The sequence below is a fragment of the Clarias gariepinus genome, chromosome 5 (genome assembly GCF_024256425.1).
Source record: "Clarias gariepinus isolate MV-2021 ecotype Netherlands chromosome 5, CGAR_prim_01v2, whole genome shotgun sequence".
Classification (NCBI taxonomy): domain Eukaryota; kingdom Metazoa; phylum Chordata; class Actinopteri; order Siluriformes; family Clariidae; genus Clarias; species Clarias gariepinus.
In genome coordinates, this window is record NC_071104.1 from 33,470,570 (window position 1) to 33,495,353 (window position 24,784).

The window sequence follows — 24,784 nt, forward strand, 5'->3', positions numbered from 1 at the left end:
CATTATTTGACTAAAGGTTTGTGGCCACCCTACCATCACCAACACTACTGTTAAAAATTTTGGGGTCACTTGCAAATTTCTTTGTTTTTGTTTAGTGTTTTATTTTCTACATTCTACCACAATACTGGGGATTTGAAAACTATAAAATAACACGTATGGAATGAAGTAATTAGATAACAACAAAAACAACAGTTTGTTTTTATTTTGAAACACGGAGGTCAGTCTTTCTGTAATAGTTCTGCAAGAACAGAATTGTCAAGTGCATTTGCAAAATCCGTCAAGCACCAAAATGAAACTGGCTCTCATGAAGAGCCAGTTTTCCAGGAGGGCGAGACCAAAAGCTACCTCTGCCGCAGTCGAGGAAGTTCATTTAGACTAAAAAATGACCAATTAACAGCACCTCAGATTAGGTAGATTGCCTGAGGGAAAATAACTGTTCTTGTGCCTGACTGTCCTGGTGTTTAGTGCTCCATATCGCCGACCAGATGGCAAAAGTTCAAAATCAGACAGCGGCAAAAGTTCAAAAGTCAGGAATTTATGTACACTCACTGGAAACATTAGTAAACCACCTGAACACCTGCTTGATCATGCACTCAGTTTATAATGGAGCAGCAGAGTAATGCATGAAGTAATTGAAAATCATTATTGATTCACAAATGTCATTTATCATGATATTGATGATATGTCATCGCATTTGCCGCCCCTACCAACCCTTACCTAAGGTGGAGTCTCAATTCAATAGTTTGCATTTGTTTTTAAACATAAACATAAAATAAATTATGGGTAACTCATGTGTTTATTGGTAGAACTTCTGCATATCAAAACCTGATGTTTTTTCCTGGACTATATGACACACTAATATTTGACTTTAACGGCAAAGTAGTAAGAAGTCTGATAGCTCGATTCAAATGCTCTAATTGTTTTTGTTTGTTTTTGCTATTTCAGGACAAGTTGGCTCGGCACCGTTGGCTCATCAGTTTCACCTTTGGAGAGCAGAACACGGCTACCCACGAGTACAAAAAGCTCAGCACTCTTCTCAAAGACCACCACATACAGGTTTAGTGTTGTTCCAGTGGTTGTATGGCACTTACACAATTACTTACAAAATAATTACTTACACAATTTAACAGACAGAAGTACTTTGTATATTATAATACAATAGATTTCCGTTATATAAATATATATTTATTATACAGTATACTAGTATGGTTCTTTTGTTATTTCATGGATATAACCTCCTAATGGTTGTGTAGGTAGGGAAGGTGGACTGCAGGACCGAGGTAGAGCTTTGCGCTTCCCTCTACATCCAGAAGTCCTGCGTGGCTGTTTTTAAAGGCCTCGGCATTCACAACTTCGAGATACACCACGGTGCGTTCAAACACCTAACAGTCACTTCTGTTCCCTGAAAAATGTCTCGGAGAGATCTGTTTAAAAAAACTATTCATTTCTGTCACTCTAAGGATTTAATGGTTTTAGGGGCAGTGGTGGCTCAGGTGTAGACTCTGGGTTACTGATTAAAGGGTCAGAGGATTATGCTAGCCACTGTCAGGTCACAACCGTATTCCCCATACACCCAAGACACTGGTTGTGGCAGGAAGTGCTTCCAGGGTAAAACCTATGCCAGATCTAGATCAAATGATCTAGTGTGGTGACCCCTAGGATAAAAAAAACAAACCCAAGAAAAATAGTAGTGATTTTATTTAAAAATGCGTTTATTGCATAGTATGAATTATGGAAATACAGTGGAACCTTGGATTTGTTCCGGAAGCGGGCTCATATATCAACACACTTGTAAACCAAAGCACAAAAGTCCAATGACGCGCGCAGACAAAGTGCAGGCTGAGACAGAGAGAGAGAAAATGGATTTCACCACACACATGTGGTCACAGTGATATAGTAAACAGCACACACACGTGCACGGATGTTGATTATACCAGTGAGAGACGCGCACTAAGACCCCGCAGGGGAGACGATTACCCACGATTCCGCAGCGCAAGAGAGAGAAAAACCATTGGCTCATTTGTGATCACATGATGCTCACTGTCAAAACAAGAAGTGCATGCGTCATACATGATACCCTGTATTCGTAAACCTGGACTTGTTCGTTTTATAAAAAAGTTTTGCTCGTCATGCAGCACACTCGCAAACCACGTTACTCGCAATCTGAGGTTCCACTGTATCTTGAAGTGTTATGATTTCTTCTTTCCACACAACTAATAAATGTTTACTGCTGTTCATGTTAAATATTCAACTCTGGTGAAAACAGTGAAAATGAAATTTGCTCAAAAAAGGTTCCCTTATCTGTAATGCTATACAAATCAGAAACAATCAATGCTATGCTTTTTTCGGTCGTCAGTCATGTTAACATTGTGCTCTATCTGTCCTTGTAATTTGTCCTCAGGTAAAGATGCACTATATAATATTGTCGCATTTGCCAAAGAGAGCGTCAGCGCCCATGTTACCACGCTCCGGCCAGAGAATTTCCCTCGGGACGAGAAAGAACCTTGGCTAGTAGACTTCTTTGCCCCGGTGAGTCATTATTTTGATTTGTTCGTTTAAGGAAGACACCAAATTGTTATTTATATAAGAGAATACCATTATTACAAACCACAGAGCTAAAAGTATAATCAGTACAACACTAGTGCAAACCACTGTTATGGGATTTGGGATTATGTGATTCAGAATTAATTGAGTTACTTGTAGACTGTCAAGCTTTACAGGTATAACAAGTTTTGGACCAGCATGCACCTTGTTAAAACGTTGTGTGTGTTGTAGTGGTGCCCCCCTTGCCGTGCCCTGCTTCCTGAACTTAGAAAAGCCTCTGTTCAGCTTCATGGTCAGCTAAAGTTTGGTACTCTGGATTGCACCATACATGAAGGACTCTGCAACATGGTAAGCAACAATACTTCATCGTTACGGGGGAATCGATTCAGTGATGTATTGCAATTTTTTTGTGTGGCAGTTTATGTATGGCTCCATTGTAATCTATATTTGTTTGCATTTGAGGCAGTAAAACTTTGCTGTTCCCATATAAACCTACAGGTGGTGCACTCTTAACTGTTCACACATTGCCAGGCAGTGCATCGGCCCAAGTGGTATTAGCAAATTATTTGTTTAGAGTTGTAACAAAATAAAAAATGGATATTTATAAAATCATGATATCGCAATATAAATCGCCTCGACAACTTCAGGATAATGTCTCAGTCATCCAGGTGAGGTTATCTAGAAGTTAAGTCATGTCAACTGGACTTCTTAGTTTAGTAGAGAATTTTTACTAAACTAAAAAGTCGTCCAGTTTGCATGACTCAACTTTTAAATATCTGGATAATATTGAATCAGGTTCACCTGGTGATTCCCACCTTTGTTAAATAATTAATCCAAGTCAGTTAATTGTTTTATGTCCGGGGTGTAGTATTTCCTCATTATTTCAGATAACAGATCTAGAGATGGGTTTATATTTGAAATCTGTTGTTTAAAGTCTAAAGATTAGTTACTCCCAGTGAAGCAAGCCATTATTATACTGAAAAATCAAAACAAGCCCATTAGAGAGCTTGCAAAAGTTTTGTTGTGGTCAAATAAATGAATTAAAAAAACATTCAGTTATGAGCTTAGGAACATCAGACAACCCAGAAGGACCACATAAGACAACTGGGGTGAATGACAAACTAAACCTGTCCCTGGTAAAGAAAAAAAAAAACACCAGACATTCACAACCCCTTCAGAGAGCGCAGTTACCAGAGTTTTTCACAGTTAACCAGATCAAGAAAGCCCCTTGGTGAAGGTAGGTGTAAGAGCGGGTATAGAAAAGAATCATCCCCTTAAAATAAATCACTTTTTGTTGCTTTGAAGTCTGAAATGAAGACAAAGGTTTTTTTTTTTTTTCTGGATAAAACCAAAAATCACTGATTTGGAAAAGCCTGGTGTAATCAGGTAAGGCTAATCTCCTTCTCGAGGGCACACAAACCTTTTGCACATCAAGACTTTGCCCACTTAACTTTGCAGAGCTGCTCAAGTTGAGGTAAATGTGTCAGTTTGTGGCCTGCAGTCTTCCCTCAGATTTTCAATAGGGTTTAATTCTTAGCTCTGACTAGGCCATGCAGAGACACCTTTTTCTTTTTTCTTTCCCTCAACCACTGTGTTGCTGTGTGTTTTGTGTCATTGCACACAGGGTTTTTTACTGCAAGATGTAATCCACTGATAAGATGCAAAAACAGGAAGACCATGTTAGAGTTTGCCAAAAATATCCCGGAAAAAGCCCACAGCGTGCTGGACAGATTCTCTTAAATGAGATAAAGCTAAATGTGTATCATCAACAAAAGAAATAAATATTAAAAAGTTACCTGACTTGTTTAGTCCCAGTACTTTTGGGCCCTTAATATGATTGCCTCAAGTTCTTGTTCTTGACTAACAGGAGTGGAAGCTGATGTGGCCTTCTGCTGTTTTCTCATTATATTTGTAATAGTGATTCAATGACTGTTGTTGTTGTTGCTGTTTTGCACCCTTCTACAGAATGTGTGTAAAAACACTAGGAGATCAGTAATTTCTGGAATGCATCTTGACTTGTATGACTTGTATCTACATGATTTTATGCATTGTGCAGCTGCTATAGCTGATTAGATAACTGCAGGTGTTGCTGTGTGTACAGTGATATTTTGCTTTGTGGAATAAGTATAGAGATAGAGTACATTTTGTCACGTTACAGCCTCAAACGTAAATGTATTTTATTGGGATTTTATGTGATGGCCCAACACAAAGTGGGAGATAACACCGAAGTGGAAGAAAAATTATATATATATATATATATATATATATATATTTTTTTTTTTTTTTTTTCGCAAAAAAAAATCTGAAAAGTGTGTCGTGCATCTGTATTCAGCCCGCTAACTAAAATCCAGTCTAACCAATTGACTTTAGAAGTCACCTAATAAGTAAAAAGAGTCCATCTGTGTGTAATTTAATCTCAGTATAAATACAACTATTTTGTTAAGCCCTCAAAGGATTGTTAGAGAACATTGGTTAACAAACAGCATTATTTAGCCCAAGGAATACACCACAAATCAGGAATAAGGTTTCGGAGAAGATTAAAGCAGAGAAACTTCATAAAAAAATATCCCAAGCTTTGAACATCTTACAGAACACTTTTCAATCCATCATCTAAAAATAGAGAGTGTGGCACAACTGATTGGCCAGGCAAGGAAAGCATTAATTAGAAAAGCAGCCAAGAGGCCCATTGTAACTCCGGAGGAGGTGCAGAGATCCACAACTCGGGTGGGAGAATCTGTCCACAGGACAACTATTAATCGTCCACTTCACAAATCTGCCCTTTATGTAAGAGTGGCAAGAAGAAAGCCATTGTTGAAAGAAGGCCATAAGAAGTCCTTTGGGACAAGTCATGTGGGGGACACAGCAAACATGTGGAAGAAGGTGCTCTGGTCAGATGAGACCGAAATTTAACTTTTGGCCTAAATGCAAAATGTTTTGTATTTGGCGGAAATCGAACACTGTGCATAATGGTGGCAGCATCATGCTGTTTTTCTTCAGCAGAGATAGGGAAGCTGTCAAAGTTGATGGGATGATGGAAAAGGCAATCTTAGAAAAAAACCTCTTGCAGTCTGCAAAAGACTTGAAACTGGGGTTCACCTTCCTGCAGGACAAGGACCATAAACATACAGCCAGAGCTACAGTGAAATGGTTTCGAGCAAAACATATTCAGTCCAGACCAAAATCCAGTAGGACTTAAAAATTGCTGTCCACAGATACTCTCCTTCCAATCTCACTGAGACGAATGGGCAAAAATTTTACTCTCTCTAGATGTGCTAAGCATTTAGAGTCAAAACCCAAAAGACTTGCAGTTATGATTGCAGCGCAAGGTGGTTCTACAAAGTATTGACTCGGGGCTGAACTCAAATGCATGCCATACTTTTTTGGTAAAAACAATTAAAACCATTTATATTTTTCCTTCCACTTCACAATAATCTGCTACTTTGTGTTGGTCAATCACATAAAATACGTTTACATTTCTGGTTGTAGTGTGACAAAATGTGAAACAGTTCAAGGAGTATGAATACTTTTGCAAGGCACTGTAGTGTAGAGTTCATGACCTTTGCTCTTTATGAGCTCATGCTAAATGTATTATTTTTTCCCTTATTTTCCAATTGCATAGATTTACTGAATTTACCTTAGATTTACTCTGGTATGGTTTTGATTTAGGGGTACAAGTAATAAAACATGGTACAGGAAACTTAGATTTGTTTTCAATCTTTTCTGCTTTCAATCTGCCTGATAATTCTCTTAGTGTGCACAACACACATGCACACATGCCATGGCATAGGTTGGGTGGCACAGCTGTACATGCCTTAAATTAGCATCTTTTATAAAGCTGATTATTGTTTTTTGTTAAGAGTTTCTTCAAAAATTTGATTAAATTTGTGACCTTACTTACTTAATAAAATTGATAAAATACATTTTTAAAATAAAATTGCTGAATTCATGCTAAAGCATGAATTGCCTGTAATCATTTATCATTTGTCTGGTAAAATGTATTTATTTATTTATTTATTTATTTAATATAATTTCTTATAGTATTTGAAAACATAGTAGTAGAAATATTGTACAAGAATGTAAGCAAGTATTCTGGAACGTGTTATGCAGATCTTGGTTTTTGATAAATCTGACAGGGGCCTAGCTGCTTCCTGGTAAGCCTAATACTGTGCAAAATCACAGATAACCATCTTCTACAAAAGCAAAAGGTGTTCTGAGAAAATACCGATGCGGTAAGGTTAGGCAGCTTCCAAAATAACATGATTTTTTTTTTTTTTTTTTTCCTCCCGAAAGCAGGGTAAATCAATCCAAGTCAGTTTCATCTGTAATGTGATTTTAACAATAGACACTGTGACAGGATAAGTCATAATTGTGTTTTCGGGAATTTTGGAATTATGTTTGACTGATTATCCGGCAATGATTTTGTGAGGATTTTTTTTCCCCCTCCTCCTTTTTCAGTACAACATCAACGCCTATCCGACCACCGTCATCTTCAACAAGTCCAACATCCATGAGTACGAAGGTCACCATTCGGCAGATGGGATTTTGGAGTTTATTCAGGTCAGATGACACTAGAGAGGTGTTTAAAGTTATTCTATACATTTTCCTCTATACGTAGAATTGATGTAGTATGGCTGGTGTCTAAAGTTTGTTTCTTTAGTTTGACACCAGGCCTACAAAGCTGGTGAAGAAAACAAGCATTGGAAGCTCAAAGCTTTCAGTATAGCATCAAACAAATATTCGTCAGACACTGTTCACCAGGGAGTGTGTGTATAGTCACTTACTCTACCTGGCGTTACACCCAGTATCTCATGTAGCTAACTACTATACAACATTTCAACATCTTAAGTTAAATTGGATAATGAATAATTAAACCCATGTTAAATTTACCTCTTTAGTGGACCCAAACTTAAGAGCTTGTATTCAGAGGGAAGTAGTTACTAATATCCATGTCTCTATCTTTAGTGTACAGACACTGTTTTTAAATTATAGGTGCTTAGAGATATTTAAAAAAAATTTTGTTTGACACATCCTATCTTATAGAACAACACCTCCTACCACAAAAAATGTCTTCTTCCTGTTCTCAAGTATTTTCTGTTTTCATGTTCTCAACATTTCTTCCATTTGTTTTTTTTTTTATGTTTTATGATGAAATGTTTATACTGTTGGTACAAGAGAAAATGGTTATTGTAAACAAGTTGCAATGTGCGTTTCAGGACCTGGTCAACCCTGCAGTCGTGACGCTGGATCCAGAATCTTTTCAGCAGTTGGTGAAGAAGAGAAAACTTACAGACACCTGGATGGTGGACTTCTATGCGCCGTGGTGTGGCCCATGTCAGGCTTTGCTCCCTGAATGGAGGAGGATGGCTCGGGTACTTGCTTTAAATAGATATACAGTGGATATTTAAAAGCCACAAACTCATGCAAGTTAATCAAGATAAATCATGACTGTATTTCCATTTTAAAAATATGGCCAACAATAGCCAAGTGCAAAAACTAGAAACCTTAGGTATAATAGAAGAAATTATAATAACTTAGTTGCGCAAGTGTGTGTATAGCCTTCTATACTGGGGCATATGTATGTGCTTAACAAATCACACTCAAATCAAGTATATCTGATTACCCTTAAATGAAGATCAGCTGTTTCTGTAGGATTTGCTTCACATCATCTTGTTTTTTTATTTTACTGCAGAATCCATAGTCCTTGAAGAGCATGTACAGGATCAAATTGTCAAAAGGATCGTTTTTTTACAAAAGTGTTTTCAAAATATTAGAACACAATTATAAGAATAATCGTCATCATCAGCCAGTGGAGAAAACTGAGTACCTTTGTAACATCTTGTAACTTGTATTATCATGAACAGAACGTTCCCTATGATGGGTGAAAAGAGCACATAAAAAAGGATCAGAAAGCCTGCAAATGGACAACTTGCAACATTTAAAAGAGTTACTGGAGTTTAAAGAGAAAAAAATACATCTTTTTTTTTTTCTCATTTCTGGGTATATGGTAAGGTGGCACTTCAGAGTAGGAGGCATGTGAAATGTGTTACGGTCTGACAGTAGAAGGTCAGAAGGTAGAAATTCTTAAGCATTATTATAAAATCATGGATAGCTTCAATTAGGAATATATTTTGGCTGTATTCCTTTTTTAGACAGATAAAGGTAATAGATAAATATATTTTTATATAATATAATGACCCACAAGCACAAATCCTTGGAATGGCTTCACAAGAAGTTCAGTAAAAACCTGGGGTCAAGGGTGTGCACATTTTTGTAAACAGGTTATACTATTTTTTTTTTTTTCCCTAAAACATTTGTTCCTGGGTGTTTAGACTTTATATATCCACTGTATGAGTAAATATTTAATTCTGTGTCTCTAAATTCAAATACAAAACTGTTGTTCCAGACAGATTATTCAACAGACTAAACATCTTTTAGTTTTGTAGAATTAAAATTCGGTTTAACCGTATTAATGATGGAGTTCTCAAAGTTTTCCATTTAACATTGTTCTTAGTAGTAATCTCTCTCTTTCTCTGTCTCTCTCTGTCTCTCTCTCTTATATTCACGCTGTATTTATGTGTGTGTGTGTGTGTGTGTGTATGTATATATATGTCTATACAGATGCTGAACGGGATGATTGGTGTGGGTTCAGTGGACTGCCAGAAGTACCACTCATTCTGCCAGGGCGAGGGTGTACGGGCCTACCCAGAGATCCGTCTCTACCCACAAAACAGCAACCGCCGAGACCATTACAAGTACAAGCGTTTATTTAAAGCATTATAACACTTCTCCTTTTTACAGTGTGTCACCTGAATGCACAATACAGTAAATGTCATTATAGCTTTTTCCTCCATTTATAATTCAAGTTCAGATGGTTAAGATTAGATTAGAGAGTTCTGTCTCGCAAATGTGTTGCAAAACACTTCAGAGATAACAGTCAGAGCTAACAGGGCAGACAAACCGGAAGCTAACCATACGTATGGCATGAATACTTGTGTCCGTTACTTCCTTCTTTTTCATGCTTCAGCATGTCTCACTTACACAAGCCTACTTAAAAGCATTTAAACAAACTGATATCAATGCTCATTTTATACAACCCCCTTATAAACCCCTATACCACCCACCCCACCCCTCCCTGACTCCAAGGCAGCTTTACATGTATATAAAATATTAGACGCCAGGCAGGTTTAAAAAAGGAAAGGAGAGAAACGAAAAACGTTGGAGCTGGAAGTTTTTTGTGCAAAAAAAAAGAGGGAAAAAGACACGATATTATGTTTGCTAAACCTAAATCATACAGTACAAAATTTGCAAACTCATGCTCATTTTGTTGAACTTCCCATAGAGGGGCCTCTATAAGAACATTCACATTGTGACGGTTTATTGTGCCACATTTTTAAACATTCTGCATCAAATCCCATTAAAAGCTTTAATGCACTGCTAATAACACTGCATAATGAATCATAATGTATTATAGCACAGTATTGAACAGTCATAAAGCCTCAATGACTCTTGGTTATGTACCTCATAACCCCAGAGTGCTGCATAAATCTTGATTATGTACCTCATAACCCAAAATAGCAGCATGAACATTGATAAAGCCTTATTACTTTCGATTATATACTTTTGATCCCCAGAGATCAATATGAACATTCATAAAGCCTTATAAATCTTCATTATGTACCTTTGACACTCAAAGGGCTGTATGATCATTTAGAAATTTATTCAAATACTTTATTGTGCTCTTATCATGTAGAAAAAACATGACAAAATACGTAGTCATGACCACAACTGTCTTTTATTTCCATGCATCACTTGCGTAGTATTATGCAACTTTTAAAAAACCCTAATACACCTTTAATTTTTCTGTTTATCATTTTTTTCTATAATGCATCCTGATAACTTTGTATAAAAGGTGGTTTAATATCACAGACTGTTATGATACTCGGTTAGTTAGGAGAAGTTTTGGTATGCCAAAAAGTGCATATGCATGCTAAAGTGTGTCTTATGTTTTTCTTTCTTTGTTTGTCTTTTTCGGTCCCACAGTAGCTACAATGGTTGGCACAGGGACGCCCACTCCCTTAAGACCTGGGCACTCAGGTGAGCGTTTTTAAAACTTGTCAGCATCTAAAGCATTTGTGGTGTTTCTGCACGATGGTTATGTTAATAATCCTGTAGGTGATTTAAAGTAAGCAAGCTAAACTGGTTTAAAAAGAAATTTGGTTGTGTGCTAATGTTTATACAGTCATAAAGGGTGTTCCTCCTGCGCTTAATAACGATGCTCTGTTTTTTTGTTGTTTTTTGTTGTTTTTTTCCTCCAGCTCTCTACCACGTACCTCGGTCGACTTATCACCCCAGGATTTTAAAAGAAATATTCTGGAAGGGAAGGAACACTGGGTGCTGGATTTCTATGCCCCGTGGTGTGGCCCATGCCAGCATTTCGCCCCAGAGTTTGAGGTCCTTGCTCGGGTATGGTGTTCCTGTAGTGTGGTGCTTTTTTTTTTTTTTGTCTCTCTTTTTTTTCTCTCTTTTTCTTTTTTATTTTTTTGTGGGAATTCCCAATTTATGATTTAATAAGTGACTTTTAGCTAATGCGCTAAAGTATTTATGTTGCAACAGCCAAAGGTCAGGATTTGATCAAAAACACAGATCTGTTTCTCTGTGAGTCGAACAATAACATGAACATGATCGCATTATAAAGCCAAACGTAGGAGCAAGACGAGACTTCACGGTGGAGAAGTTCCCCTACGCACTGAGCATCACCATATTCTTCTTCCCGTTAGCACCAGATGTTTATCAGGACTGACTGTGACTGTTTGCTTACACCAGAGAGGCAGTTAGATTGTGCAAGAGTGTGACATCTCGTGACCTGATAGACAGTGACCTTTGACATTTGTAAACTCAGAGACTGACACAATGTTTTAATACCTGATTAAAAATTACTCTGATTAGTCAGTTTATATATATATATATATATATATATATATACATATACAGTGGTGTGAAAAACTATTTTCCCCCTTCCTGATTTCTTATTCTTTTGCATGTTTGTCACACAAAATGTTTCTGATCATCAAACACATTTAACTATTAGTCAAAGATAACACAAGTAAACACAAAATGCAGTTTTTAAATGATGGTTTTTATTATTTAGGGAGAAAAAAAATTCAAACCTACATGGCCCTGTGTAAAAAAGTAATTGCCCCCTGAACCTAATAACTGGTTGGGCCACCCTTAGCAGCAATAACTGCAATCAAGCGTTTGCGATAACTTGCAACGAGTCTTTTACAGCGCTCTGGAGGAATTTTGGCCCACTCATCTTTGCAGAATTGTTGTAATTCAGCTTTATTTGAGGGTTTTCTAGCATGAACCACCTTTTTAAGGTCATGCCACAACATCTTAATAGGATTCAGGTCAGGACTTTGACTAGGCCGCTCCAAAGTCTTCATTTTGTTTTTCTTCAGCCATTCAGAGGTGGATTTGCTGGTGTGTTTTGGGTCATTGTCCTGCTGCAGCACCCAAGATCGCTTCAGCTTGAGTTGACGAACAGATGGCCGGACATTCTCCTTCAGGATTTTTTGGTAGACAGTAGAATTCATGGTTCCATTTATCACAGCAAGCCTTTCAGGTCCTGAAGCAGCAAAACAACCCCAGACCATCACACTACCACCACCATATTTTACTGTTGGTATGATGTTCTTTTTCTGAAATGCTGTGTTACCTTTACACCAGATGTAACGGGACACGCACCTTCCAAAAAGTTCAACTTTTGTCTCGTCTGTCCACAAGGTATTTTCCCAAAAGTCTTGGCAATCATTGAGATGTTTTTTAGCAAAATTGAGATGAGCCTTAATGTTCTTTTTGCTTAAAAGTGGTTTGCCTTGGAAATCTGCCATGCAGGCCGTTTTTGCCCAGTCTCTTTCTTATGGTGGAGTCGTGAACACTGACCTTAATTGAGGCAAGTGAGGCCTGCAGTTCTTTAGATGTTGTCCTGGGGTCTTTTGTGGCCTCTCGGATGAGTTGTCTCTGCGCTCTTGGGGTAATTTTGGTCGGACGGCCACTCCTGGGAAGGTTCACCACTATTCCATGGTTTTGCCATTTGTGGATAATGGCTCTCACTGTGGTTCACTGGAGTCCCAAAGCTTTAGAAATGGCTTTATAACCTTTACCAGCCTCATAGATCTCAATTACTTTTGTTCTCATTTGTTCCTAAATTTCTTTGGATCTTGGCATGATGTCTAGCTATTGAGGTGCTTTTGGTCTACTTCTCTGTGTCAGGTAGCTCCTATTTAAGTGATTTCTTGATTGAAACAGGTGTGGCAGTAATCAGGCTTGGGGGTGACTACAGAAATTGAACTCAGGTGTGATAAACCACAGTTAAGTTATTTTTTAACAAGGAGGCAATCATTTTTCACACAGGGCCATGTAGATTTGGATTTTTTTTCTCCCTTAATAACAAACCTTCATTTAAAAACTGCATTTTGTGTTTAATTATGTTATTTTTGCCTAATAGTTAACGGTTTTTGATGAGCAGAAACATTTAAGTGTGACAAACATGCAAAAGAATGAAAAATCAGGAGGGTAAATAGTTTTTCACACCACTGTGTGTGTGTGTGTGTGTGTATATATATATATATATATATATATATATATATATACATATACTATACTAATATATATAAAACAGCAGCTTTTTCATCTTACTTTTCATTCCCCACCTTATGATGTCTACAAGTGCTTTTATAATACACCTTATACATGTCTGTGATGTGTGTCATGTGATCAGATGCTGAAGGGCACAGTGAGGGCAGGAAAGGTGGACTGTCAGGCGCACTATGAAACCTGTCAGCGGGCTGGCGTCAGGTCCTACCCCACCGTCCGCTTTTACCCCTACCTGGGCACTACACGGGTAAGCGTCGACTCCCCGCGTCGTTTTTTTTTTTTTTTTTTACGCACTTGCCCATCAACTTATACAAACCTGTGCTGTCGCTCCTCTTCTCCTTCGCAGCTACACCAAGGAGGCGAGTACATCAACAGTCAAAGCTCCAGCGTCATCACTGATATCATCCAGCAGAGACTCCAGCAGCTCAAACAGAACAAAAACCAATTCAAGGTACAAAACTAAGTGATGTCAACTGGTAATAGTGTTAATCAATCGACTGTTAACTAGCCAAGTAGTTGTTCAAAATTCTTCGTGTGTGCGCCAAATGAGCATACAGGGCAATCTGAACACAACTTTCAGTTTAAAGCATGGACAGAGACTCGTTTTAATCCAAAAAGGATAGAGTTACTATAAATTTTCACGTGTGACTAGCGCCCCCTGTTGCCCAGTGCATAAATTCAGTAATTAATTTCACTTCAGTGAGTGCAATTGGATCCTGAGCACATTCCAGTTTACACACACCCAGGGGCAAATTGTGTCAGAGGATCCAGCATGTTTTTTTTAAGTGGGAAGAAATTTGAGTAAACGGAGATAAGCAATATGAACACCTAGAGAACATGTGCAGGCTGAGGAACAAAACAAGAGCCCTGACTTCAGCAGTGCCAGTCCACCTCCAATTTTAACACCACAATGGTCCATTTCTTGTAGAGTAACAGCCTCGAAAAAAGGGCAAAAAAAATATGTATACAATACAAATACAATATCAGCATTAATGCCTATCGTATGGTATGTGCATGTGTGACATCATTAAGGAATGCAATATATATATTGTCAAGTACAAGTGTAAAAAAAAAAAAAACAGAAATGGACTGAAAGAGATGTAAAAGGAAAAATTAAGCCTTTTGTAAAAAAACTTTCAAGATCTCTCAAACTGTTGAGCACAAACAGGGGAACTTTAACTGTAGTGTTTTACTGTAGCACAGTTTGCCTGAAACAAAAACAGTTTGAGAGATCTTGAAAAATTGTTTTACAAAAGGCTCCTTTTTTTTCTTCTACATATTTTTCTATCCATTTCTGTCATTTTTTTCCCTTGTGTAAATAAACTGTATGTACTAAATATTTAGTTTGAGCAGAAGATTGTTTTGTAAAATGTTAATTATTTCAGTGTAATATAATTATCTCCCAATGAATGCTGAACATCAATGAATGCTTGGATCAGTGTTAATCAGTTTCTAATGCATTGAAGAGATAATAAACCACACATATCTGATCAATCTGACTGATATGATGTGCTGTTTTAACATGTGACCTGTCGTAACTGTCATTTTTAAATTTAAGATTGACCTTTTTTTTTGTTCTTTTTTCTCTTTCAGGATGAGTTATAATTTTTTTTTTAATATGTAAATATCCACTGAATCGCTGGCCTGTGGGAGAATGGACTGAACTTTACACACTCCCAGGATGCTTAAAAAAAAGACTTGTTGAACTTTACAGCACAGGAGAAGGCATGTAAAAGTATTTTTACTTTGGCGTATGCGGCGGGACGTCATAACGAGACTTTTACAGATTTTCAAAGCACCACCAAGTATAACAGTTACTGAGACAAGGCAGTGTTTCTGACCCTCGATTGTATTGAGAAAAACTGATTGTATAGAGTGTGTGTCAAATACGTGGTGTTTTTCTCGGTGTCATGGCAGTAGTGTTTAATCCACAGAGTTTTCTTCTGTGTTGATTATTATTTTAATCTCAGTTTTGTGTTGATACGAGTGTAAGAGCATGATAACTTAAAAAGGTTTTTATTTAATGCTGCTTTCAGGGACGATGTCTGGACAAGGGGAGATTTAGCTTAATTTGTGTTTCTGCTGAGACACTGCCATCATTCATGCAGTTTGAGTTTCGAAAAAGATTTCATGTTGTATTATTGCCTTACTTTGAATTGAAGATTATCAACAAATATCGAATGTTCTCTTTTTGGTCAAAGAATTGCTTGACTGCAGAGCACCGTCTGTGTCCTGTAGTGTTCTGATTGGTTGTTCTGAAAATTAATATCGTATTCACTTTTATTCTCTTGTCCTGTACTGCTGTTTTCCTACAGATACGTGGTGTAGAATAAAGTTTTTTTTTTTCTACAGATTAGATGTTCTGAGATTTATTTATTTATTTATTTATTATTTATATATTTATTTGCTTGCTTACATATTTTTTGTAAGAGCCAATGATCCTTACAGTTCAGCGATCTCTTTCCTTAGACCCCACATTTAATCTGAAATATTTTAATATCATCCTGTTTAAATGTCAAATAAAATAGTTCTGATGATCCACATCAGGTCAACATCATTCACCCTGTTCTTCGACTGAAGGGATAAAATGCATGGAACAGGGGAACATTTCTTTTTTTTTATTTTTTTTTATAATAAGTTTCCTTTAAGCTACTTTGGTTTCCTCCCAGAGTTTAAATCAAATTCAAATTCAAATTTTATTTGTCACATACACAAACATATCCAGTACGAAATGTAGTGAAATGTATTATACGACTGCTATTGACCCTAAAAGAGAATTAAAGTTTACAAATAAGAAATAAATATAAATAAAAGAATACGATAAAAAATTAAATTAAACTAGGAAAAAATAGAACTAAAAATAAAAATAGAAATGAATTGCCATTCCCAAATTGCCATTGTGTTGTGCCCTATGATGCATTGGCACCCTGTCTCATGCCTGAAGATTTTCAAGCAAAGCCAATTTAAGACTTTGGAATAACTCTGAGTGGAGTGAGGCTGGAGTCGGTGTTTTAAGAGCCACCAGGTAGAGCTGTCTTCAGGAGCTGGCCTACCACATCAGTGCTGTCCAATGTCCTAGACATGAGCAGAGTGATTTCTTTCACACATGCTGTATATACTGTATATCTGCTAAATATAACTATAAAAGTCAGGTGTTGACTGATGTATATATCTCCAATGGTCTATGCATCTCATCCTTAACTCTTCTCACTATGCACATCATCCTTAAGTCATCCAGTCCATTTCTATTCCTTTATTTTTCCAAATTGCCATAATGGGCTATGTCATCTAGACTTATGTCTGCTTTGCCAGCTATCTCATAAAATTGATACTTTCTCTACTGATCCTTTATAGTGACTGGTTGGTAGGCAGGTATGGTCGGGTTAAACGTTCATCATTTAGTACTAAATGAGTAAGGATGCTTTAAAAAAAAAAAAGCAGCACTTTCATTGAGTCATTTAAGGAAACATTTCCCTGACTTTCTTTTTCGCTTGTCTGGCGCATGCAGCTGATTCTGTATTAAAAACAGATTTTTGTTTCTAAAAGGTTTCTAGTTTCCCACTGTTTTTTTTTTTTGTCAGTTCTGCTAAAACAGCTTATTTCCCCATCTTTGTGTTCATCTGTTCAACGCATGTATCATTGTTTGCTCAGTTGTTTAATATGAGATGTTTGTTGGTTTTTAGTTGGTCATGGTACCTACAAATCGTTTCTCATAAATCTGTGCAAAGTTGCAAATGAGTTTCGGTAAGCGAAACCATGCACATGCATCAGACTGAACAGTCAGTGTTTTTTCTTCTATTGCAATACTTACTCTCCAGACATCTCCAGGTCCAACATAATGACAGCAGAAGATGATGTTTTCTTAGAGCTTCTCTCTTCATTGAAGGTCAACTGAAACCTGTAATTTTCTCATCGTCCCAGATATGACAGTTCTTAAACTGCATTAGAATTACTGATCGGAAGGTCGGTGGTTCGAGCCCCAGCTCCGCCACGTTGCCGCTGTTGGGCCCTTGAGCAAGGCACTTAACCCAGTGCTGTATATTGGCAGATTCTGTGTTCTGACCCCAGCCTACTAACAGCAAGCTGGGATATGTGAAGAATTAGTTTTACTAAAAAGTGGATTACAATTTTACATTATGTTAGCCACTGGCCACAAACTAAGATTGTTGAAGTGCATCAAGTCGTTTTGCATAGAAACAAATTTCAGGCTTAGATTGTAGGTCCAAGTTCTCACAGCAGTATTCCCAAATGAGTTGAACAGCAGAGGATGGACCAAATCCATACTGATGCCCATGGCACATATCGTGATATTTTTATATAATATAAAGGAATATGACAGAGTTGCACAATGTAAAGCAAGTTAACATCCTGACATTGGAAGTCTAGGAGGCCACCAGATGATAACTCGCTTTGCTTACTGGGAAAGAGGAGCTGCTTCTGTTTTTCCACCAGACTGATGTTAGCAACTTGCAGGCTTCATTTAATCCATGTGGGTGTCACAATGGCATGGTGGTTAGTGCTGTGGCTTCGCACCTTCAGGGTTTAATGGTTCGATTCGCTCTCGGTTCTCACTTATTAGGATACTCCCACAGTTTAAAGACATGAAAGGTAGCAATTTGGAAACTGGCATATCAAATTGCCTGGAGTGTGTGAATGAGTGAGTGTATATATATGTGTGTGTGTGTGTATGTGCATGCTGGCACCCCGTCCAGAGTGTAAACCACCTAGTGCCCCAAGTCCCCTGGGAGAGGCTCCAGTGCTCCTGTGACCCTGTACAGGATAGTGGTATAGAGAAGGAATGAGAGCGAGAGAGAGAGTGATTATTAGAGAGATGCAGTATTATTATTCACCACAAGAGGGCAAGGTAACACTATCAAACTAGAATTTACTCATGACTAAATTTAGTACGTATATACAGTCCCTCATTTATTTTATTTAACCTGCAGTAGGCCTCCATTTTTAATTACCTAGCAGTAGAAACGTAAACACATGCGTATAGACTTGCGTAACACGTATAGACTTACGAATATAGATACAATACATAATAAAGTCGCTCATCTTCTATACCGCTTTATCCTGTATTTACTGTAGGGTCAAGGGAGGCCTGGAGCCTATTCCAGGAGACGAGGCGGGGTACAATAATACATACAATGGCAATACATAATATGGTAATAATAAAATAAAATATATAAAATAAAATTCTAATATACTTTAGTAGAAGGAAATTGAAGTATCATGCAGAGCAATGATAAAACATTTAACATTCTAGTCAAGGTTGTTCATACAGTTGTTCACCGAAATCAAAATGTCTGGATTCTAATGGTGACCACTTTGAGCACGTGTAGTAATTATGCATGTGACTGCCCAATTACTTCCAGCTAACATTTGATTTGATCCAATTTTTCTGTATATATATTTTTCATTTTGGGCCTCTCTACACATAATCCAAACTTGGTAAAAATCTCATTTGAACAGTTGATACTGAGATGTATCTGCTCCTCGTGGTCTGTAACTCCTTCATTTGAGGCCGCAAATTGTGAGGAGTATACCTGGGTGACATGCCAGTTCATTCTAAAGGCAATTAGTGTGGTTGAGGTCGGGGCTCTGTGCAGAGCAATTGCGGCCCTGCTCGCCTTGGAAATCCTTGTGTTGCACTGGACAGCAAGATGTTCCCAAGTTCTTGATATCATGGTGGGACAGGTTTGTTTATCTTAGTTCCAGTGAAGTTGTTATTGGTCTTTCGGCTGCTCCCAGCAAGGGGTCGCCACAGCAGACCATCCCGTTCGCACATACAAGTGTGGCACGGGTTCACCCTCCAATTCCATCTAGGCTTGGGACCGGCACTGCATCCACTCCAGTGGCTGGGGTTTGGTCACTGGCTGGGAGTCGAACCGGGCTTTCCATATGGCAGGCGAAAACGTTTTTGGAAAAGTTTCCAGTCTTTTACACCTACTGTATAAGTAGGATGTCCCCGTCTGTTTGGCATAGTGTACATATTGGAGTGCAAGAAGTAGCTGCTCAGTGCTTCAATAAAAACTTTAGAGAGATCATACAAGAGCAATGCTATTAACTACCATAAAAAGCAGCCAAAAGATTGGACGTTCCATGTCCAAGATGGATGGTAAGGGTCAGGTTCAAGTTTAGTGCCAGTCAGGCAACATGTCTTAGATAGACTACACCCTTCCAGCAGAAACAGAATAATCATTCCTATTAATTGGAGGTTAACTGACATCTTTAATGTTATATCTTTTGCTGTTAAATTGTTCACAGTGAAAAAGAAAAGGCCCTTCGTTCCCAATCACAGTGTTCTTAAAGTGAGCACATAATCCTCTCTCTGGGCAGCCAAAAATCTCTCTCCGTCTCTCTGCAGAGGAGGTGGTGATGGGGTTTCAGAGCTCTCCCAGATGTTGGAGAAGAAGATGAGATGGGGTTGAGTGCAGTATGGCAACACATCAAAAACCCTTCTCTTTTAGTCCCTTGCTCAGTGCGTGTCCTGGCCCATATGCTGGAATTGGACATGCCCCATGGCCGCTGTGCTGAAACGTACGTACTGCTTAGTCAGGATGAAATTCAACTTGTATAACTGTTTGCGCACACACGCAATACTCACGCACACACAGACACACGTGAACACAAACTTGGGTGAAAACCTGTACCGTGGTGACTGGTAGAATCCAGAGGCTCTGGCCACTTGAATTCACGCCCACTGGGAGGGCAACACACTCCACATTATTGCGCCATTTGCCAGTAACTGTTATGGCTCGTTTAGAGCCGTGGAGAGGCTTGGAAAGGCATTGGGCAGAGTATATGATGTGTGTTTGTGTGGGTGGATGTGTGAGAAAATTGAGCTGTATATGTATGTATGAGAATGCAATTAAGGTCTTTTATGCTTTTATAGTTGCGTCAAATGAATAGCAGTTGTTTTGTTAATAAGTTCTCTAGTAACAAATCATTTCATTAGAACCGTGATGTTGCTGCTTGAAGTGGAAAATAGGTAGATCATATGAAAGGAGCCAGGAAAGACGAGAGGAACAGTGAGGGGAGAAATGTCCAGGCGCTTTCTCCTGCTTTTGTTTATGAGCCTCACTCCTTCATCCTCACCTAATTATTTTTCCTCTGACAGATGAGTGACACATAATGTCACTTTTAAAAGGCTGTAAAGCTACTTAGCTATAGTTTCTTTCCGCAAGGGTTACATCAAAGTAATATTTTTGAAGGCGTAGTGTTTAGAACTGTGTTATCGCACCTCCAGGGTCTCAGGGGTTTGATTCCCGCCTCAGGTCTGCGTGGTCTCCCCATGCTTGGTGGGTTACCTCCTTGTACTCCGGTTTCTTCCCACAGTCCAAAGATATACAGATAAGTGTTCCCAATTTTGCTTGTAGTGTGTGTGCTTGTGTGTTCTATAATAGATTGGCACACTGTCCATGGTGTACCCTGCCTAGTGCCTTAGAGTAGGCTCCAGGCCTCCCTCGAGCCTGTGCAGGATAAGCCGTAAAGAGAATAAGTGTCAGAAGTGAGTGAGAGTCAGATATACTTTTCTGCAAATTAATTGTTAGACATTTCATTATCATTTCACAGAATGCTCAGTGAAATGTACCAGCTCAATAATTGTGCACAATGCACAAATACAGTATATTGGTACAATCGAACCTTGGATTACAAACATAATTCATTCTGGAAGCGGGTATTTCAAAACACTCGTAAACCAAATCAAATTTTCCCATAAGAAATAATGGAAACTGAAGTGATTCATTCCACAGCCCCCAAAAATATGTAATTTAAATATGTACAGATAACAAATTAACCTGCACTTTACCTTTAAAAAAAAGAAAATATATATATCCCAACAGATAAGTGTTTCCGTTTGTGCACAGTTACCTTTCCTCCACTCTTTTCACGCACACGCACACACACAACGGAAACACTGTTTTATTGGAAAAATCTCTCTAATGACACTCGATTGAGCGACAGACTAATGGAATCACTGCTGTAAAATAAAAATAAAAACAAATTAACCTGCACTTTACCTCTTTAAAAAAAAAGAATCGCGACAGAGCAGTGTTTGGGAATAATGGGAGTAAATACAGTGGTCACCATTGGCTTCCACGGAACAGAGCTTCCTGGGTGTATGGAGATATATATATATATATATATATATATATATCTCCATACAAACATTTTTGTTCATCACATCTCAGGGTGTACCCCACCTTGTGCCCTGAGTTACATGGGGTGGGCTCTGGACCCACTGTAAACTCTGCACAGGATAAATGGAATAGACGATGGATGGATGGATGGATGGATGGATGGATGGATGGATTCAGCCCATGTTATAAACCGGTACAGCTGCTCATTCAAGCCTTTATCCAATTAGCCCATCATGTGGCAGGAGCACAAATCATAAAATGGTGCAAATACATGACAAGATGTGATCTCAGTGACTTTGAGATTGTGGATGGATGGTGCCAAACATTGTGATTGGTTTGAGTGTTTCACATCTTGTCCATGGCTGATCTCCATCTAGAATGGTGCAAAAAACATTAAGTGTGTTCCAGTTCTGTAGGTTGTTCATATAAGGTCAGAGAGAACAATCACTGACAGTCTTTACAACCATGGTGAATGCACAACATATTGAACCCTGTGTTGGATGAGCTACAAAAGCAGGTTTCTTCTCGTATCCGACAAGAACATGAACCTCTGTCTACAATAGCTGTCCAATAAAACTGGACATTTAATGATCAGACAAAGACATTCGTGATGATCAAGCAGCATGAAAAACAGTGGACTGAGCTCATTGCAATGGTATCCACTAGACCATTCTCTAGACCAGTAATGACCAGGTATTATTAAAGTGGCAGATCATTTTTCACATTTAAAACACTATAACAACGATTACTTGCTTAGTTAATATATATTGGTGTTACCTTAAAAAAAAAAAAAACACTAATCTATCCGTTTTAGGAAAAAAAACGTCTGAGTAAATAATCTGGAAGTCAACCATCGTTCTCAGCCAACCCAAGCAGACAACAGCATTAGTGTTAAATAAACAGTCACACTAGTGCACTGTTTCCCCTGAGTGACTCTGTCGAACCCCCACCACGCCTGTTTACCCAACCTGCTAATGCCTTGACAATACACAATACACAAAGGTTCACGGCCAGATGCCACTCACAATCTGTAGAGGATTTTCCCTGAAAGCTTGTTTTCAGTTAAATTATCAATTAGTCCCAGACAGAACAGAGCTCAGACAGACTGATGGCAAACAGACAGAGCCTCCCAGTCAGCAGGAGAGGACTGGACACAAAGGAATTCAATTACGTACATGGCGTTTATACCTAAGGGGGCAGTTAGTCAGGGAGCGAAAAAAAATGTTGAGCATTACCAGTCAGTGTAGTAACAGTGCACACACACACACACACGCAAATAAGCTTAAAATTTCTATTGGGTTTAATTAAGGAAGTGTGTTAAAAAGTAAGTAAGTGGGTGAGTGAGTGAGTGAGTGAGTGAGTGCATGGTTGAGTGAGTATCTACAGTATCTATCTATCTAGCTAGCTAGCTAGCTAGCTGGATAACTAGCTAGCTAACCTAGCCCATGACCAGGGGAAACTAGCCTTGTATCTACATTTCCATTAGACTTGTTTGTACAGTGCGGACCAACATGATTTAAACAGAATTAAACAGTATTCACCATTTGTTTTTGCAACTATGTGCCTATTAAATTTACAGATACAGCCCGAGGCAATGGGACACTGCATCGCTAAGTGCTCTAGGCTCGGCCCTCGTCTCGGGGTAAAAGTTGTTTATTTTTCTGGCAGGAGGTGAAACAGTGAAGCATTGATGCAGATTTCAACATCTGTTATAACACACCTGGATATGCACACACACACACACACACACACACACACATTCAGTGGTCTTCTGCTGTTAAGGACACTGACATGCTAAATGAATATGAGACGTTGCACAGAGCAGACATTGTGGATTTCATCATCCATCGAGGAAAAATTAGCTCAGGTTAGTGAACAGATTACAACTCGCTCATTACAACTGCTGGTGTAACCGAGTCGGGGTTGTGGGCCTCCGACACGCTTTTTTCATTCAGTCTGCTAACTGTTTTTTTTATATGTGATTCAGGTCAGGGTTTTGTGATGGCCACTCCAATAGTTCTACTGTGTAGTTCCTTTAAGGAGTTTTGTTACAAGTTTTAAGGTAGAATATTCTACTGGAAGAACTGGTTGCAACCAAGTTTTAACTTCCTGGCTGATGACTTAATGTGTTGCTCACCTTACGGATTTCTACATCCTGCTCCTTCCCCATGATACCATCTATATTTTTCTATTTATTTTAAGTGCACAAGTCTGTTTTCCAGCAAACAGCCCCACAGCACGCTGCTGAAACCCCCACGCGTCACAGCCGAGAGATTCAAATCATCACCCATTTTCCTCCAAATATAACACTGAAAGAGGGGTCTTGTAGGACGACTTTCACACACACACACACTAACGGAATGACTGTTGTCTGGCTCACGGATTACATAAAGTGTCTGAATACATTTTGAAAATATAACTGAATAACTGAGTACTAGTTAGATTACTCATTACATCAAAAAAGTAAACCAAGTACTCTAATGCGTGATGACCAGGTTATCACATCTATGGAGTTTCCTCCTTTCGTGATGCCACGAAGATATTCCATATCTCAAATCGTGAAAGTGTGTTTCCAAAAGCATGGGGAATCGGTTTCACACACGATTCGGCCACCACAGAGGTCTGCTGAGAAGGAATTTATAAAATGGTTGGACTCTCAAATAATCAATAACGATCAATCATCAATACAATGCCCTGGCGACTGTGATGTGTAATCCAAGTTAAAAGCGATACCACTAAATAATAAATCAGGTCATAAGGTACTGTAGATAATACCATTATTTCCCACAAAAGTCGAGGTGGAACATAAAATTTAAAGTTCTTGTAGGATTTTTGCATTACTTATATAATGTAAAGATTAAATGTTTTTTTAAAATATCATAGACCCAGTCAGCCGTATTAAATATCCTTTACAGACGTATCAAAAAAGTATTATTATTATTATTAGTAGTAGTAGTATTAGTTATATTCAAATGTGATTAATACAAAGGTCAGGATTTGACTTTCGCATCAGTCGAACCAGAGTATTAATAATAAAAATCAATTCACATAAAAACTGTAAAGTCTCAGTTACTGTAAAATGAGTAACCTCAGAGCCAGAACAGTGAAAGTTAGAAGAGTTTATGGAGCAAAATAACCCAAGTCTGTTTAATAAACTGGGTGGACTTGGAGCAAACCTGTGGAAGAACGTCATATCTTTACAACGTTTCTGTTGTCCCTCTAAGCACATTGTTTGTGTTAAAATATAATAAAACTATTCGAAGGAAAAAATAAGAATCAACTCATTTTTAGGTCTTTTTTAGTGACTGTTGGCTTTACTTCATTTCCTGAAAGCCTTTGCGTGCGAAGCTTAATTAGCAGTGTTGGGAATATCTGCGAAGAAACGGATTAGTTCACACTGAGAACTGAACCGTAACCGGGCGGTCCTGAGTGCCAAA

At 38.3% G+C, this 24,784-nt stretch overlaps 1 protein-coding gene across 1 annotated transcript in view; it reads left to right on the plus strand.

Moving 5' to 3' along the window:
• dnajc10 (DnaJ (Hsp40) homolog, subfamily C, member 10) overlaps positions 1-15,551 on the plus strand; it is a 29,437-nt gene extending 13,886 nt beyond the window's left edge. Inside the window, exons 12-23 of the mRNA XM_053497392.1 lie at positions 946-1,056; positions 1,254-1,368; positions 2,402-2,529; positions 2,776-2,892; positions 7,000-7,101; positions 7,758-7,913; positions 9,163-9,296; positions 10,585-10,638; positions 10,860-11,007; positions 13,325-13,447; positions 13,547-13,651; positions 14,794-15,551. Coding sequence (XP_053353367.1) covers positions 946-1,056; positions 1,254-1,368; positions 2,402-2,529; positions 2,776-2,892; positions 7,000-7,101; positions 7,758-7,913; positions 9,163-9,296; positions 10,585-10,638; positions 10,860-11,007; positions 13,325-13,447; positions 13,547-13,651; positions 14,794-14,805 — 1,305 coding nt within the window. The 3' untranslated portion in view covers positions 14,806-15,551. The remainder of the gene's footprint in view (positions 1-945; positions 1,057-1,253; positions 1,369-2,401; positions 2,530-2,775; positions 2,893-6,999; positions 7,102-7,757; positions 7,914-9,162; positions 9,297-10,584; positions 10,639-10,859; positions 11,008-13,324; positions 13,448-13,546; positions 13,652-14,793) is intronic.
• Positions 15,552-24,784: the final 9,233 nt, after the last annotated feature.